Below are 17,854 nucleotides of genomic sequence, written 5' to 3'. Positions count from 1 at the left end.
TGCATCTGTGGTTGTGTGTGTGAATGCTTGCCTTTGTGTATGTGTGTGTGCAAGTGTGTTTATGTGTGTGTGTGTGTGTGTGTGTGTGTGTGTGTGTGTGTGTGTGTGTGTGTGTGTGTGTGTGCGTGTGTGTGTGTGTGTGTGTATGTGTGTGTGTGTATGTGTGTTTCTATTCTGTCATGAGCTAGCTAAAGCATCAAGGTGATTTATGGTCCTCTATTGTCCTGTTTCCCACTCAGCAGTCTTGGGCTCCCTCCTAAATTATACTTTAACTTCAACGGAGAATACTTTTGAGTCCCAATGCATACACTCTCTCTCCCTCCTCAAGAAATACCAAAAGCAATGCTTTGTGCTGCGACATGACCTGACTCAGGCAAAATTATACTGTAATAGCCATGATCTTGCAAGCCTGTATACAAACCATCACTCTCCATTACTCTTGGCTTCAGACCCACCACCCACCTTCCCCCCATTAATGTACACGCATATAACCTGATTCGCATCTATTAAAAGAAATCCATCACATATTCAATTTTTTTACGAATGGACGTGGGTTGTCAGTTTTTTTTTGTGTTGTGTATATTGGATATCTGCACAACATATTCTCCGTGGGCGAGTTGTAGAGTAGACTGCGGATGAACACTCTTGGTCAGCAATCTACAGGCTCATCATGGGGTGTAGTTGGACGCTGGCCTGCTCCCCATGTCGGCCCCTGAGAGGAGGAGGAGGGGTGTTTGGCATCAACTCACCGATCTCGTATACCGTCTGTACACTTTGTGTACAGTGTGTGTGTGTGTGTGTGTGTGTGTGTGTGTGTGGGAGGGGGGGGGGGTGTGGGTGTGTGTGTGTGTGTAGGGTATTTGTTTTTTAGGTGGCAGGACTTTGGAGAGTGATTTAGTGGTGTGTGTGTGTGTGTATTGAACAAAACTCACCGCTTCCCATTCAGCTCGCTACCGTCCTGCGGACCCTGCAGAGAGAGATACCTTCTAGTGTCTGCTTTTGTGTCTGTGCTTTCTGCTGTGGGTCACATATTTTTGGCACTCAGCAATTCATCTTTTCATTCAATGGTTTATTGGACAGGGACAGGACACGTTAAAACGTTTCTGTGAAATGGGTCAGTTAGCCAGGAAGGTTAGTTTACTTGTTTCATACATTAAAATACATTTTATTAAATAAAATGACAGCATATATACACACACAGGTCATGCATCGCGGGAGCGATTAACAATGCATTAAAGATGTAGAGAAGACATGGCCAGACCAGGGTTGCAACTGACGATTACCTACGTAGTCGATTAATGGAAGGATTAATCACTTAAGTCTATGAAATATCATAAAAAACAGCAAAAGTCATCACAAGTTACCCGATTCCAAAGAGATTTCTTAAATGTGCTTTCTTTAATTGACAAGCAGGACTAAACATTGCAGCCCTGTATATCCAACGTAAAACATGCTAAACAGTTGTGTGTTTTCAGTTTGGAAAGACTGAGATGAGATACAGAGACCCAGTGGTGGAATCACAACGGCCTCTCCAATATCTTTTAAATCTTCCAGAAAAATAAAAAAGAACAATACAAAAACAATTCAGCTGGGGTCAAGTCAGCAGCAGCTGCTTCCTCGTCAGTGATGAGGGCGGAGGAAGTAACTAAAGCAGGGCTTGCAGGAGACCAGGGTTAATAGACACATAGCAAATAATAAGAAAGAAAATGTAATACTGTTGATGTTATGGTCTACTTCCTTTCTTTGAGATTCTGTCAACAGAAGTAGGAAACAAAGTCACAAGTGTGTGACTGCCAAGTGTGAAGTGTGGCTGTTTGAAGTGTGTGTGTGTGTGTGTGTGTGTGTGTGTGTGTGTGTGTGTGTGTGTGTGTGTGTGTGTGTGTGTGTGTGTGTGTGTGTGTGTGTGTGTGTGTGTGTGTGTGTGTGTGTGTGTGTGTGTGTGGTACGAAAGTAGCCTGAGTCACTTCAACTCTCTTCATAACCAGGGACTGTACTCATTAGCCATTAACTGTTAACCTGGTTTCTTTGTGGACTGAGCCTGTGGCCTACTTTTGTGTCTAAAATAGGCTTCTTTTGAGGTCATTGCCTCAAAACATCAGACAGCGTAGGTGTTACTTGTGGAAAGCTTCAAAAATAATTAGGTTAGGCGAATTGGTTTCACAATGTGGATTCAGTTTGCTGATAACATCACGTCACCAACGGGGAGCATGCAAACATTTCTCCCAGTACATTCACCTGTGATTGTATTTATTTATGTATGTATGTAGGGAGAATGAATAGACGTGCAGAGGCCTGGCTCCATTGAACTACAAAGGCCTTCTGTCTGAAATGTGAAACTTCTAAAGAACATCTAAAGCTGTTCTCTGTCTGTTTTGTTTGCTCTGCAAACCCGAAATGACTTTATTCAGGCTTTATTTTGACGAAAGTGGAACCGTCCCCCAAATAGCTTCCAGTGCAGCTGATACACAAACACAGAACCTCAAACCCAGCCAGCCTCTCTCCCCTTACCTTACTGTCCTCCTACACATGTGATACTGATATGGATCGGGCCCTCCTCATGCCCCAGAGTCAGTATGTTGTGAAATAGCTGAACTTTGAGCTAGCGGCCGAGGTAATCCATCTTGTGCGTGTTGAGCCGGCGCCGCGCTTCAGTCTGCTAATTAATATCCTTGGGGGCTGGGCCAGATGCACAGCTCCAAGGCTGATGCATGCTGGGAAGGAACGCTGCCCCCTCCGTGTGTGTCACCTTATATTCTTCCTCACTCCCCAATCCTCGTCTTCCTTCTATTCTGCCTCTCTCCCTCTTTTGCCCTTTTGCCCTATTTCTCGCCATCGCTCTCTCTCAGTCCCACTCTCTCCCTCGCTGACTCTCTCTCTCTCTCTGTATCTTTCTCTCCCTCGCTGTCTCTTTCTCTCTCTCTCTCTGTCTCTCTCTCTCTCTCTGTCTCTCTCTCTATGTCTCTCTCTCTCTCGCACGCGCTCTCTCTAGCACTAGTTCTGTCTAGGGCTTCTCCTCATTCTCTGTTCCCTCGCTCAGTTATTTTTTCTATGACCTGACCTTTTTTCATCCATCCTCTCTCTCTTTCTCTCTCTCTCTAAAAAATAAAAATGACAGAGTAAAACAACGCTTATTGCTGTTTCTAGAGACCAGGTCAAGTTGTTGCACTGTTTTGCTAAACCTGAGTGGAAGCACACTGAGTCCTATTAGGTTGACATGATAAGCCTATTGCTGGATGTGGTTTCTCAGGGGCGTTTCAGTTCATGTTTAAACATAAACCGGGATTTGCTTACAAGTTTCTTGAATTAATGTTTCCCCTGGCACCACGGCATTTGATTCCTGATCCGTGGCAGACAATGTTCCCTAGATAATCCAATATATTAACAAGGGCTTCCTCTGTTCATTAGATAGAAATGTATTATGTGCCATGAAGACATAAGAAACAGCACAGATTGGCCTCGATTCTGTGAAAATGTTCCAGTAATAGGAAGCCTTGGTTAACAATGGGAACGGGCCTGGCTGTTTTCAGGGAAGCAGACACGTGAAAAACAGCTCTGGAACAGTGCCTTGTGGCTGGAGCATGTTAGCCGAGCATCCACCTGCAGCCATCAGTCTTCTGCAATAGTGACCTCTCTCTCTCTCTCTCTCTCTCTTGATGTTGTTGCGATGGGAAGAAAGGAAAGGGTTCTCTATTGATTAACCTTCTCTCAGCTCTGAACCCGTTCTCACCTTGCCTCTCCATGGGCCATGGGAGCCCTGAGATGTTTCATTCATTCTCATTAACTGTATTCTATGCTGATTGAACGTAACTGAGTCACTGAGTCACTGAAAAGGTGGTGACTGTTGAGCACGTTACATGACCACTCCCTTTTTTGGTGCCATGACATCGATTATGTATGCCGTCACTGGTGTCATCAAGTCATCGTCACACATGAGATTCTATTTCGTGTTCCTCTCCATAAATGGTAGGAAGTTGCCTTGCTTCCTCCTTCATTATTTGCGTTGCAGTGTGAGAGAAGTATTCACAAGATCCCGTGGTGACACAGCTCAGCTTTGCCCTTTGCACGCACACAAACACACCCACACACTGTGTTCTCCCCATACTACTACGGCCTGTCATGGGGATGAGCGAGGGGAGGGGGGGGATGGAAGTCACATCAACTGACGCCGGATGGCCACTTTCCATCTGGAGTATTAAAAACAAAGTTAGAAATAGTGGCTGACGCCCCGGTCAAGTTTCAGCTCTGGCATCAATTATTTATGTATCTGCCTCTCCCTCTCCCTTTCTCTCCCTCTGTCTCTGTCTCTGTCTCTGTCTCTCCCTCCCCATCTCCCTCTGTTTCTGTTTCTCTCTCTTTCTCTCTCTCTCTCTCTCGATCTCGCTCTCTCTTTTTCTTTCTCTTGCTCTTTCTATCTCAATTCAATTCAATTCGAAATATCTTTTTTGGCAGAGAAAATAAAACTTTACATTGTTCAAATATGAAGTGGGAGATTGATTATTATCAGAATTGCAAAACTGAGGTAATGTTCTCCCTTTCTCTATGTGTGTGTGTGTGTGTGTCTCTCTCTCTCTCTCTCTCTCTCTCTCTCTCTCTCCATCTGTCCAATATTTCATAACGGTGGGGGGGTGGAGCGGAGGTGCTGGGCAGCAGGCTGCCTGTTCTGCCGCTCCTGCCTTGCACCTTTCCATGGAGCAGCAACGAGTGCAAGAGTGTGTGTCGGGTATTGTTCATGGATGTGTGAGTTTGCATTATGGTCTGTAATTCCAAAAGGATTGCATCTTTGTCTGTGTTTTTTATTCTAGCGTGTGTGTGTGTGTGTGTGCATGTTTGTGTGTGTGCGTGTGCGTATGTGACTCTGATTCTGTATAGATTCAAGTGCTCCAAGTCCAGCACTTCAACGGCAGACTCCCGATGGCTGAATCTACAAAATACAATTGTTTCTAATATATCATATATTATATTCCCCAAGGACGCTCAATGGGGGTGAGCCGGGGACGGGAAGCAGCACTTCCAGGGTGCAGGGCTGGCCTCCATCACAACAGACAGCAGGGAATGTAAACAGACAGGGGAGGTTGACAGAAGAGGGAGAGAGAGAAAGGGAGAGAGTGAGAGAGTGAGAGAGAGATAGAGAGAGAGAGACACACACTCATAGAGTGTGTTAGAGAGCAAGTGAGAGAGAGAGAGAGAGAGAGAGAGAGAGAGAGAGAGAGACAGAGAGAGAAACACACACACACACACTCAGAGAGTGTGAGAGAGCGAGTGAGAGAGAGAGTGAGAGAGAGAGAGAGAGAGACACACTCATAGAGTGTGTGAGAGAGCGAGTGAGAGAGAGAGAGCGAGAGAGAGAGAGAGAGACACACACACACTCATAGAGTGTGTGAGAGAGCGAGTGAGAGAGAGAGTGAGAGAGAGAGAGAGCGAGAGAGAGAGAGAGAGAGCGAGAGAGAGAGAGACACACACACACACTCATAGAGTGTGTGAGAGAGCGAGTGAGAGAGAGAGTGAGAGAGAGAGAGAGAGAGACAGAGAGAGAGAGAGAGAGAGAGAGAGAGAGAGAGAGAGAGATGTACGTGCATATGTATATGGCTGCCTGTGTATGCGTTTGGGTCAGTTCCCTTCACTAAGCCCTGTTTACAGTCCCGAAGCACCAGAGCACCTTGTGTGACGCGTGGCCCCGTCTCACGGCACCAATCACCTGAACTTCCAAACGCATGACGCTCACCACCTGACCTCAGGCTTCTGGGATGTTATGCCTTCCCGTAATGAGGGTGGATTCTTTAGATTCCTGGGCCCATCGTTGTTCTGGTCTATGATTGTGTGTGTGCACTGTGTGTATTAGTATGTGGGGTCTGGGTGTGTCTGAGTGTGTGTGTGCACTGTGTGTCTATGTGTGTGTGTGTGAGTGTGTGTGTCATTGTTCCAGACCAGATTCTTTTTGTCAGAGCATATATAGATGTTTGTCTACACTGGTATTATTTTTCTCGCAGGTTTGCCATGCCTGGGCTGTAGAGTCATCATGCAACATTGTTAAGACTTCCGGGACACCAATGGCTCACAAAAGGCCATGCATTTTTCTCTATGATAGAGAATGTGCTGCTTTACCCAGATTAAAGGTGATAGAATCTCATTCACGGCATCCTGAAACTCATGAACACATCCTGTGTTCATGAGATTTGATGAGGTAAACGGGGAAACACAGCAGCAAAAGAGAGATGGGGTTTGACCAGATGACAACTGGTCATGTTTTTAATATATTCATTTATTGATTTAGTTGTATTTGTTGGTTGGCCTGACATCTTAGGAATACATAAAATCGCCACATAGTGCTCTTGGTCAATTCATAATGTCATCAAACCGTTCTCTGTGCACCACAAGTCGATGCTTTTTAACCCCTATCTCCCCAACTATCGTGCCTCCCCTGTCATAACATCACTGGAGCGGCTCAACGCTGAATGTTTTCAGTGTGTTCAAACATAATATCCTTGGGACAGGTGCCCGGAGCCGGTCTCCAGAGGCACTGGCTGATTCATGGATGTTCAGTTTCCAGATGATTATAATATAACAAATACGATAATAACCTATTTTTACATTGAATATTTCATACACATGCTAGATCTTGTATCTAACTATAACTTTTTTTGTGGGCAGATAGATGAACACATTTCTGAATCTTCCAAATCCTAAACAAAAGGATGGTTTACTGGACAGCTGCCATCTCACAGTCTATTTTCATTCAATTTTTGTAATTACCAGCTCCTGAAGTAGTAGTAGTGGTGTGAACAGAGTTTCACAGAAAAGCTTCCAAAAGGGAAACGTTTTTCAGATTCAGTTCTTCTTTCTTTCCTGTTCCTCTTAAGTGTTTGAGTTTAACAAGCTATACTTGTTATTGTCTTCTCCACCTCCTTTATACTCCAAGATTTCATGAGGTCTGAAATTAATCTATTTCTGGTTGTGGTCCACCTGTTCTCCTTTGTACCGAAAGTGTGTACAGCATTGAAAGTGGTTTAATTAACCTTTCCTCTGTACCAATGCTCCCTGCCATCCATTCTGTTCATCGTAGAACTCTTGCAGTCTATCGCAAAACGCGAGAGACATTGCAGGTACATTCTGCCAGTTCCACGGTTTTCTGTATAAAGAAAGTGTGACTATCCCTCAGAAATTGTTTTGAGAAGTTGAAAATGTCCTCTGCAATACATTTAAGAAAGAAGGTGAAAATGTGCAGTGGTGGAACTATAAACGATACAATAGATTCTCTACAAATATGGAGAGCTGTAGATAACGTTCACTCCTTTATATTCTATCTCTCTCGTAAAAGAAAGGAACATGCGTGTGTGTGTGTGTGTGTGTTTGTAGGTGTGTGTGTGTGTGTGTGTGTGTGTGTGTGTGTGTGTGTGTGTGTGTGTGTGTGTGTCTGTGTGTGTGTGTGGGTGGGTGGGTGTCGGTGTGTGTGCTAGCCTTAACATTCCTTAATGTGTACATCCTTTTATGGAGATAAAAGGTTTTGAATTATTGGGTTTAATAGTCAAAATGATCATGAGTCATGATAATGGTGATTAAGAGACTTCTTATGATCAACTCAACACATCCATTTTGCCATATCCTCTTTGAACTGATTCTGGGTGTTTTGACTGACCTAGATGAAAGTCAGTGTTTCTCATACAGAGAGTAAGAAGTAGGAAAGTAGGTTAGCTTCTAGAAATGAGGTTTAGACAGAGGGAGCACAAGGGACGGTGTTGAATTTATGATGGTACATAACACCATAATTGGCCCGTTGGAAGACAAATCTGCCAGCCCGTCAGTGCTAAAATGCTCCAATAAGTGTCAAAACATTGGAATTTTCAAGCCTGTTTCTCATCCTCTGACTTGAGACTTAAAAGTCTGCAGTTTAGTTTATTGCCGTGAGCTTGCTTGCGTTGCCTTTTACGAATGAATTGTTCACGACCATCTGTGAGTTAATAGGAGACATTTTTCATCCCCTCTGTGTTACTGTTTTGCACTTTCTGCCCATACTGTTTCCTAACATTACTGTGTGCATTAGAGGCATAGAAAGGGTTTTGTTTAAAAAGATTTAAAAAGATTCAAACAAAGAGATTTTTATCCTTCCGAACTCTCAAAGGTAGGACTCATGGAGATTCATTAACAAAGCCTTCATTTACTGAAAGATAATGGGTCTGACTTCCCATTCTCACCATCTGCTCAAAGGCCTCTCTCAAAGGTGTGTTGTGTTACTCCTATTCCAAGGCACCAGGCAGGGACATTAAGGATGGATCTGGCTGGAGGGGTCGGTTGCCTCACGTGGACTGAGAGTTGCCAGCATGTGATTGCCAACCTGCAACTCAGAATAGCAGCAGAGGAGCTGGACGCAGTGTTGGCATATATATTGGCAGCCTGCTTCCACAGGCCTCCCTGTAAGCTGCTGAGGTGAAGGGAGAGGCAGATTGGAATTGATGGAAAGATGGGAGAGGAAAAAATCGAAAGAAATGAGAGAAGAGACGCTGACACAGAAGACGGGCGAATTGCAGAGAAAATTGCGTACATTTTCCAAAACATAAATAAATGGGGGCAGCAGAAAAGCTCAGGGAAAGAGATAGAAAAAGAGAGAGAGAGCGAGAGAGAGATGTATCTCTGGGTAGAGCGCTCCTTCGTCTGGAGAAGGAGCTGCGTCTCTGCAGCCTGCCCCTCTGATTGGTGGAGAGGCATGCAGTGCTCTCTCTCTCTCTCTCTCTCTCTCTCTCTCTCTCTCTCTCTCCCCTACCCCTCCCCCTGCCTCCCTCCTCCCCTCCCCTCCCCTCCCGTCCCCTCCTCCTGCGCAGTGCTAGAAGAGGAGAGGAGCTGCGAAGGCATCGGGCACACATCAGACCACTCTGAGACACGGCTAGCGAAGCAGCACTCCTCAGAAGCAACACACAGTAGACCATCAGTCTACGGCTGATAGGACAGCCCATCACAGAGTAGCAGACATCCACGCGAATCCGACCAAACCTGCGTCCACTCAACAGGGACGACACACCAAGCGATCTTCAACCCTCCATCGATCTTGACAGAAGACCAGAACAAGCACTCACTTGACGAGAAGCGTAGCATTCGTTTGTTTTTATCCACCACGTCTTTGTGAGGAACAGCGAGCAGCGTAGCACCATGGGCAGACAGGGGCACGATGCCGCCACCGCTCCGGGGGTTCGCATCCAGCGCTCCCAGAGCAAGCTCAGCCTGTCGGCGTCGTTCGAGGCGCTGGCCGTCTACTTCCCCTGCATGAACTCCTTCGACGAGGAGGACGAAGGTAAGAGACGCGGTGACCACCCCCCCCCCCCCCAGAACCCCTCATCCCCCCAACCTTTTACCCCCGCCGTACCAAGCCGCAGCATCCGGCCCATCTGGGTCACCAGGGCGATAGGGCGTATGCGACAAGGGCCGAAGAGAGAGGGATGGATGCTCTTTCTGTTTGGGGGGGGGGGGGGGTTTGGTTGGCTTTGGTGATGGGGAGGGGAGAGTGGAGAAGGGGAGAGAGAGATGCAGTGATGGCCTGGAGAAGGTGATGGAGGGCTAAAATAGAGAACCAGAGACTTATTGGTTAAGGGATGGTCGCAGCATGCGTCCTAACTGCAATGAGGGACCGGCAGCTGAGTTCTCGGTGTCAACATATGGCCATTAGACATGGTTGTTTGTGCATGTTCTGTGCAGATGTGTTTGTGTGTGTGTGTGTGTGTGTGTGTGTGTGTGTGTGCGGATGTGTGCGCAGTAACCACCTTGTGCAGACTTGATTACATGGGCTATTGTTGGAGCCATGGCTGCAGCTTGTATTGTTTGGACGGCCTCTTGATGAGAGCCTTTCTAACCCTGTTAATTTGCGCTGTGTGTTATTGCTGCGAATTAAGATTTAGGTTACAATTGAAAGTGAGACATATTATATATCCTACTTTTCTTTGGTTTCACACATGACAATGTCATGTTTGAACACTGATCCCCATTTCCAGAAACTGGCCTATTTGCATTTCCAGACACTGCCCTGTTTGCGTCGATGCAGAGATGCAGTGCGTACCTGTATCAGGGTTTTTTTTCTCCCTCTCTCCTCATCATTCATTGATTACAACAGAGCTGGCCACCGATTGGTTGGCGAGCTCTGTGTCTGACAAAGGTTGCTACAGGCGTCACGTGGAACTCTGTGACCCTGGTTCCTATTGTAGGTGTTAGGATGTGAAAGAAGGAGAGGGGGCGGAATAGTTCTGTTGAATAGCTCAGGCTGCACAGTCTGTGTGTTGTGATGTCCTCTATGCTAGTCACTCACTTCCTCTTCCTTCTGCTGTCATGTATCCAAGACCTTCACGAAAATTCCCTGTATAATGGTATCTTTCAATGGAAAAGTAATAGGAATGATTGCAGTAAGGTAAGCAGGTTAGTTTGGGTGGAATTGTTTGTCGTGGTTGTTGCAGAACTGCTCATGAAACAGCCCTCATAACAATCACTCTTTCCGAACAGCACATAGCTTTGTAAAATAGTTTTGCTCCAATCTCTCCAGTCTGCGGTTATACGGCTGTAGTTGATTTGCCCTATTAGCTAGTTGTAGTACGAGCGAGCAGCAGGTATCAATATAACAGGCACCTGTGTGTGTGTGTGTGTGTGTGTGTGTGTGTGTGTGTGTGTGTGTGTGTGTGTGTGTGTGTGTGTGTGTATTTGTGTGTGGTGTGTGTGTGTGTGTGTGTGTGTGTGTGTGTGTGTGTGTGTGTGAGTGAGTGAGTGTGCACATGAATAAAGGACTGCTACAGCCATGTGGCTCTGGGTTAGTCTGTTCTGGGAAAAGAGGAGAAAATAAAGGCTGATCGGGTCGGGGGGTGAGCCATCGTCACGGATCAGGCCGGGGGCAGGCAGATACACCACTGTATGGGGTTTGTCTATAGTGTCCTCTTGTTTCCTCTGGGAACTTGGTTTCTTTTTCTGCTGCTGGTTCTTCCCACAAGCCTCGAGGCAGAAAGGGTTATGCCGAAAGAAAACCGCAATCGCCTGTCAATACACGGTCGCAAAGCTCCTCTGTCGAGGAGGCTCCCATGTTGATGATCTCTCCCTCTCTCTCTTTCTGTCGTGGTCTCTCGCTCAGAAGCAGGAGGAAAGAAGTTGCGCAGCACCATCCAGCGTAGCACAGAGACGGGCCTGGCCGTGGAGATGCGGAGCAGGATGACCCGGCAGGCCAGCAGGGAGTCCAACGACGGCAGCATGAACAGCTACAGCTCTGAGGGAAAGTAAGTGTGGCCCGGTCCACCCTGCATGCCACACTGCCCCCGGGGAAGGCTGCTGTAGGTGAGATTCAAGAGTTTTAAAGAGAGAGGGGAGAGAGCAGAGAAGTGCAGAAGCGCAAGATTTTGAATCAAAAGAATACAAAAAAACTGTCCACTCCCAGCCTTATGTTCACACACCTGTGTTTGACAGGTAAGATTGATTCTCCGAGCCAATCAGGGCATCTCTTTCCTGATTGGTCAGTACTGAGCTAGGAGCGGTATGAAATAGAAATGGGCTTAAATATAGCAAGTGCAGTCAACTGCAAAGATATTCTCACAGAGGGGCCATGTCAAATTTAACAAATTAAACTAAAATAGTAGCTCTTATATCTTACCTTCAGTACCTTTAACCTCTTTGTTAGTTTAAACCTTTTTAGGAAAGCTACACCCATTTGGACTAGCAGGTGGTACCTCTCAGCCTTGGTCTCTAACTTGTGTATCTGTTACCTTGTGTGCTCGAATAGTCTCATCTTCCCCGGGGTGAGGCTGTCCTCAGATGCCCAGTTCAGCGACTTCCTGGATGGTCTGGGACCCGCCCAGCTGGTTGGACGACAGACGTTGGCCACGCCCCCCATGGGTGAGTCCAGTCATTCTACATTTTGCATCTAAATGCATTAAGATGTTGGGTTGGTAGAAATGAAAGGTCCGGTGGACATTAGTATGTTAAGTGCCATGCTTATCATTTGAGTGCTGTTGGGTGTTCAGGTGACATCCAGATCGGTATGGTGGACAAGAAGGGAGCGCTGGAGGTGGAGGTTATAAGAGCCCGTGGCCTTGTGGGAAAACCAGGTTCCAAGGCACTGCCAGGTACATTCAGCTCCCAAACTGCCATCCTCAGTTCCGAAACCATTTAGTCTAAATCTATTCCTTTGTGATGTGTTTACTACATGTTGGGATCAGCAAGGGGCTAGTCTCTTAGAAATGGGACATTTTAAAGGAGAAACAAAATCCGATCCTGTTGAGGTGGAAAAGTCCTGACTGTTTCCTTCTCTCCCTCCTCTGTCCTCTACAGCACCATATGTAAAGGTTTACCTTTTGGAAAATGGAGCCTGCATAGCCAAAAAGAAAACAAAAGTAGCAAGAAAAACCTTGGACCCTCTTTACCAGCAGCAACTGCCGTTTGAGGAGAGTCCGGGAGGCAAGGTTTTACAGGTACGACGTATTGACTTATCTTTTGAAGTAATGAAACCCTCCTGTATCGTACCCTGAAGACGATCAGAGTTGATGAGATGGTTCTGATGGCACTCTTTTCTTTCCTCTTCTTCCTCTTCTTCTTCCAGATCATCGTATGGGGGGACTATGGACGCATGGACCATAAATCCTTCATGGGAGCAGTTCAGATACTGTTAGACGAGCTGGACCTGTCCAACATGGTGATTGGCTGGTTCAAGCTCTTTCCTCCTTCCTCATTGGTGGACCCTACGCTGGCCCCCCTAACGAGGAGAGCGTCTCAATCGTCACTGGACAGTTTCTCGCGGTCATAGCAGTGAGCGGACTGGTAGCGTTGTTGTAGCAGCCAGTGTTGAAGTACAGGCCGCGTCTCGCCCCCCGGTTACACTGCATGCTTGATGTTGTGTCTTCTGAGCCTGTTGCTAGGGGTGTGAACATGACCCTGTGTTTTGAGCAAAAAAATAATAATTAAAGAGGTCGCGCACACGACAGGGCGCAGGGCAACGCGCCGCCTGACGGCCAGACTCGCCAGGCGGCCGTCGTGGTCGTGGTTTTTTTGGAGGAAGCCGGAATGAACTCCTTAGCACGAGGAATCCGCCAGGTTCCGGGTTTTCATCCAGTTCCAAGCCATGAGGGATGGGCGGGGTGGGGGGGCGGGGGGGAGGGCGAGCAGTGGGTTCAGTCCTGGGAACCACACAAACTGTTCTGCAGGAGCCCTCTTTTTTTTTCTTTCTTTTGAATGAAAAAAATGTACACAAAAAAGAATACCAACATAAATCAATCATATTTTTTGCTTTGAATTTTTTATTTATTTAGCTTTTTTCACTGTTTCCTTGTTTTATGTCAATTTACTTGCATCTGAAGGGGGGGGGTTAAAAAGTCCCTTGCCGGAAGCTTGGTGTGGCCTAGCTGTGTAGTAGAATGGAGTTTGGGAGTCTACTACCGGGGGAGGAATTGCGTCTGCCTGTATGACCCTGCCCAAACCCACCGAGAGCCCCCATAATGCTATAGGTCTAGTCTAGCCACATTGGAATATTCCGGAAAGACTTCAAGTCAAAGCCGATGTGTTAAGACTGGCATGGCTCCCATGAGGCCCCCCAAGAAGAACGGAAAGATAGAAAGATAACATATTTCTCTCTCAGTTCATATATTGTACGACATTTAAATTAGTTAAATTTTAGTTCTTTTTTTGTTTTTGTTTTTTTGCATGGTCAAAAAGTTAGCTGAATCTAAAAAAATGAACAATTATTTTCTTGAGGCTGCAACTTGCAAAAAAATAGAGAAAAAACAAATACAACCGATCAGCCATTTTCAACAATTTATATTATTTTTTATGGTAAATTCACTAGTGCATGGTTTTCAAGGGGAGTGAATGCAACAGCGTGATAAAAAAAAAGACAAACTCTTTATCATTTTTTGGTCCACAACACAGTCTGCATTTTGCAGATGCCCAGATAAGGACATGTTTAAGGATTTATTTTATTTAACAAATATGTTTATGTGACAAAAAGTGATGAAGATAAATGTAAACTATTTATTTCATTGTAAAAGGCACACGCCTTATGAAGATAAACATTATGTGCAAATTGTACATTGTTTCTTTTAGTTTCTTTTCACCTCTATCCCAGGGTACTTACCATCGTACGATTCATCGCTACAATTGTTCGATCCCCTGATATTGCCAGATCTGAGGGACTGTTGTTTATTTTACAGTTCAGCATTCTTTCAGTATTTATTTCATTTGGGATTTGATTTGTTTGACAAGCATGTTGAAAAGGTTCTTCTGCAACATGGCTTGGGCACACCTTACAGTAACTCAGCATGTTTTGATAAAGATGATATTTGGACTTTTTGCAGTTTCTTGTACAGTGCATGTCAACTCCATTACTTTCCTCCCCCCTCACCTAAAATTGAATTCTACAACAAATTAGTTATTGGGCTTAACTGACCAATTGTCAACGTTTTATCAAAACATTCCACCCCAATGATCATATTTTATTTCGTTTTTGACATGGAAAATATTTTATATTTAACAGAGGTTGACAACACAGTTGTGATTGCAAGTGTATTTTATTTCAGTATTGTTGACTAACATGCAAAAATTATCTGTATTTATAAAAACAAGAGGTCTACATCGAATCCAGAGACAGCAAACATGAAAAGAGATGGATGTTGATAATTTTTTTCAGGCACTGTTGGTAAAGATGAGCAAATGACAAGTTCAAGTAACAAGGGATATTGCCACACATTTTTTCCTTGTTTATGAAAATGAAATTAATTTTACTATATTTTTGTTAGTTTATTTAATGGCCAAGACCAGTCCATTTTTATTTTATTTTATATTTTTAGTAATTATAAGTGCTTCTCATGTCTGGGAAGTTTATAAACATTAAAGTTGCAGTATGTCTGAATGAAATTTAATTGAGGCATTATTCCTTTTCCATACTAAGCATATTATGTCCATTGAAAGCTAATTTGCTGTAACAAGCTATATATTTTGATTTCCATTGTACATAACTATAGATGTCAGGGTTTAAATAAAAAAAAGCTATCACAAATAGATCAGCAGTCTTTTGGAACAGAAATAATGCCTCAAATGATGACAAAGACATATGCTATTTATCCTTTCCAATGCCTTTTCTTTTTCTTCCTTTGGTGCAATGTGTTAATGCCAAGGCTATGTCTTGGTAAAGTATGGTTGAGTACAGAGATTTATGTAAGTTATTTTTCAAATTAAAATAAAAAATGGATATTACACTGACGCTGTGTGTTGGCTGACATCGACACAAACACTAGTCCACACACATAAAGACATCACAGATGGATAAATAAAGAATGAGCAAAGGAGAGAAATAGATAAAGATGGAAGAAAACAGGAAGAGCATTTACAGAACTCAAGACGAATGGGAAGTGAGTAATGTCTTAGGGTTGCGTTGGGGCAATAGTTCCTCTTCCATTCATGTATAAGTAGAGGCAGCACAGGTCACACGGCTGTTCTTCATACATGGTCTTCCTTCAACAAAGTCACACATTCCCTACCATCCTTTAGCCAGGAGTGGTTGAATGATTCACACATGGAACATTAATTTGAATGATTGAAGCAGTGTGATGGCCTTCTCCGCACTGCAATGCTTTTCCAACGTGGGCGGGGTTGTGACAGAGGTTTACGTTACAGGCAGAATGGAGGACCTTCGGAGAGGAGCCATTCTTGTAGTCACCTGCAGCCTACTGAGCTTGCTCCTGGGGTCCCTGCTCCTCCTGTACCTCCTCTTCATGCGGGGCTACGAAGTGGTCGCAGCCTGCTGCATGGCTGGCTGCTTCTGCCCTCTGATCACTGTCGCTTTCTGCCTCTCTAGAAGAGTGCGATGCATGGGAATACTGTTTGTCATCTCCTGCTTCATGAAGCAGAGTCGTAAGCTGCTTCTCATGGCCGGCATCAGTTTCGTCGTGCTCCGAATCATCCACAACACCATGGAGAACCTCAGTGGCTTGGCCAGGAGCATGTTATGCAACCTCAACGCCAAGAGGTTGTCCGTCTTTGCACCGCTGGACAACTACATCAAAATGCTGAGATGGGTTCATAAGATATTCAAGCAGGTATTCGAGCTAGATCTCGGGTTGATGAAGTTTGACGCTGACTTGAAGGTTTCCGCCAAGGAGGACGGCAAGAGGTTCGAGGAGAAGCTGGCAGACGCCAGGCACAATCTCAACCAGACGGTAACCAGGGCACTGGCCGCGATGCACACCATGAGGTCGGTGATGCACCAGGTGCTACCCGCCGTCAGCTTCCTCTTGCTCTTGTTCCTAATCGCGCTGCATGTGAAAAAGTACCGCGACAGCGTGAGGTACAAGAACAAGTTCATCAGCCCCAAATTTGTGGCGTTTGACGCCAGGGAGAAGGCAGAGGGAAGAATTCACGTGCTGCCTCTCACGCCACAGGAGGAGAGGAAGTATATTTGCATCCCCTCCCTGCATTTCACCAAGTCTGAGGGGCGAGCCATGGTGAGGTTTGGCATCCCGGTTTTTTCCCATTTCGTGGTGTGGCTCTTGTTTTTGGGTATCGATGCGTTAATGTACTGTTTTGTGAAGATCATAACCACACACTTGGCAGAGTTGGAGCCAATCAAAGTGCCACTGATAATGAAATACACAGTAAGTATCACCGATATCTCATCTCTGATTAATTTGTCTGAGTCTCCTGAGCCAGAGGGATAGCAGCTAAAATAACAATTTTTGCCTTAATCTCATAGGAAATCCAAACGCTTGTCGGTTTACGGACCAATGAAGGGAAGCATACGTACGATTTCTCGTACAACATGACCTTGTTTGAGAAGGAGTGCCTTCCCCAGCCTAAGCTGCTGTTCTACAGCGCCATCGCCCCGCTGGCTTTCATTCTGCTCATCCTGCTCATCATGGCCGCCATGGCTTCCAAGCTCATGCAGCTTCGGCTTCTTATCTGCGAGCAATTCTTCTCCGAATCCTCAGAGGTGAGGGTGAAGTACCTTCATGCAAAGATCCTGAGGAAGAGACATAAAACTAAGAGGATCGATGATGACGTCACGTTGGAATCGTTCATTTTCAAGGTTTGCCTGAAACATATCATGTGGCACGTGTGTGATTGGGATAGATTTATTAAATGATTGTTAACATGATTGTTTTGTTTTCTTTTTTCCCTTAGTTACATTTCTGGTGTCCACTGATCTTCGGGCCAAAGCCAAATGGATTGCATAAGGATTTTGTACTAAATTGACGGATAAGTTATTTCAAATAATTATATTATGTACATATTAATATTGACTTGTAATGGTGTTTGTAAACTATAGTAATTATTATTGTTGATGTTGTTGACATCGTTGAGGTTGAAAGTACAAAAAATGTAGGCCTATTAAAAGTATGAAATAATATTATCTGTTATATTTTCCACTTTAAAATAGAAGCAATATGCTTCCCTACTGAACTATGACTCAATACTCCTGAATATTTTTTTGTCATATTGTAGACAAGATCTAACAAGGCATTAAAGGAAATGGAAATATCCATTGTATGTGATCATGATTCATTCATGGAAATGGTTAGTACAAAGGTTATTGTAAGACAGATATGTCTGTAATGACATGTTGTTGGGGCTTTAGTTGTGCCATTATACAGTAACTAGACACTGGACTGGAAACACACTGTTTGCTTTCAACTGTTTTCTGACTGCAGCTGCTGTTGTGTCCACCATGTTCCAACACCACAAAAGGTAATGGATTGTAAATAATATGCAGAAGTGAAAGGTCACGATATGCTATCTGTAGCCAGAAGTGTGAGCCAGAAGTCTGAATCTGCTCTACTTCTAAAGACAAGCCTTACCAACAACAAGCAACTAAATGTTGATATTCAACTTACTATAATTGATCCATCCATATGATCTA

The 17,854-nt window shown here is 44.8% G+C and overlaps 2 protein-coding genes across 5 annotated transcripts in view; both read left to right on the top strand.

Moving 5' to 3' along the window:
- The window catches only part of rims2a (regulating synaptic membrane exocytosis 2a), a gene marked incomplete at both ends in the record, with an annotated part of 129,426 nt that extends 116,672 nt beyond the window's left edge, over positions 1 to 12,754 (top strand). For all 4 annotated transcript variants that reach the window (XM_079735492.1, XM_079735493.1, XM_079735491.1 and 1 more), the window contains 5 exons: positions 11,093 to 11,234; positions 11,735 to 11,847; positions 11,976 to 12,077; positions 12,283 to 12,422; positions 12,551 to 12,754. In XM_079735492.1, the coding sequence (XP_079591618.1) occupies positions 11,093 to 11,234; positions 11,735 to 11,847; positions 11,976 to 12,077; positions 12,283 to 12,422; positions 12,551 to 12,754 (701 nt within the window). The remainder of the gene's footprint in view (positions 1 to 11,092; positions 11,235 to 11,734; positions 11,848 to 11,975; positions 12,078 to 12,282; positions 12,423 to 12,550) is intronic.
- A 2,866-nt stretch (positions 12,755 to 15,620) lies between these two features.
- dcstamp (dendrocyte expressed seven transmembrane protein) lies at positions 15,621 to 17,242 on the top strand (the record flags this gene model as incomplete). The annotated part of the gene is made up of 3 exons (XM_079746574.1): positions 15,621 to 16,592; positions 16,691 to 17,023; positions 17,119 to 17,242. The coding sequence occupies 3 exons, from the start codon at positions 15,621 to 15,623 to the stop codon at positions 17,188 to 17,190; spliced, it is 1,377 nt and encodes a 458-aa protein (XP_079602700.1). The 3' UTR covers positions 17,191 to 17,242.
- Between the last annotated feature and the right edge of the window lie 612 nt (positions 17,243 to 17,854).

Source organism: Pollachius pollachius, assembly GCF_949987615.1.
Source record: "Pollachius pollachius genome assembly, chromosome: 1".
Classification (NCBI taxonomy): domain Eukaryota; kingdom Metazoa; phylum Chordata; class Actinopteri; order Gadiformes; family Gadidae; genus Pollachius; species Pollachius pollachius.
The sequence above is the reverse complement of the archived record's forward strand: the minus strand, read 5'-3'. Positions and strand labels throughout refer to the sequence as shown.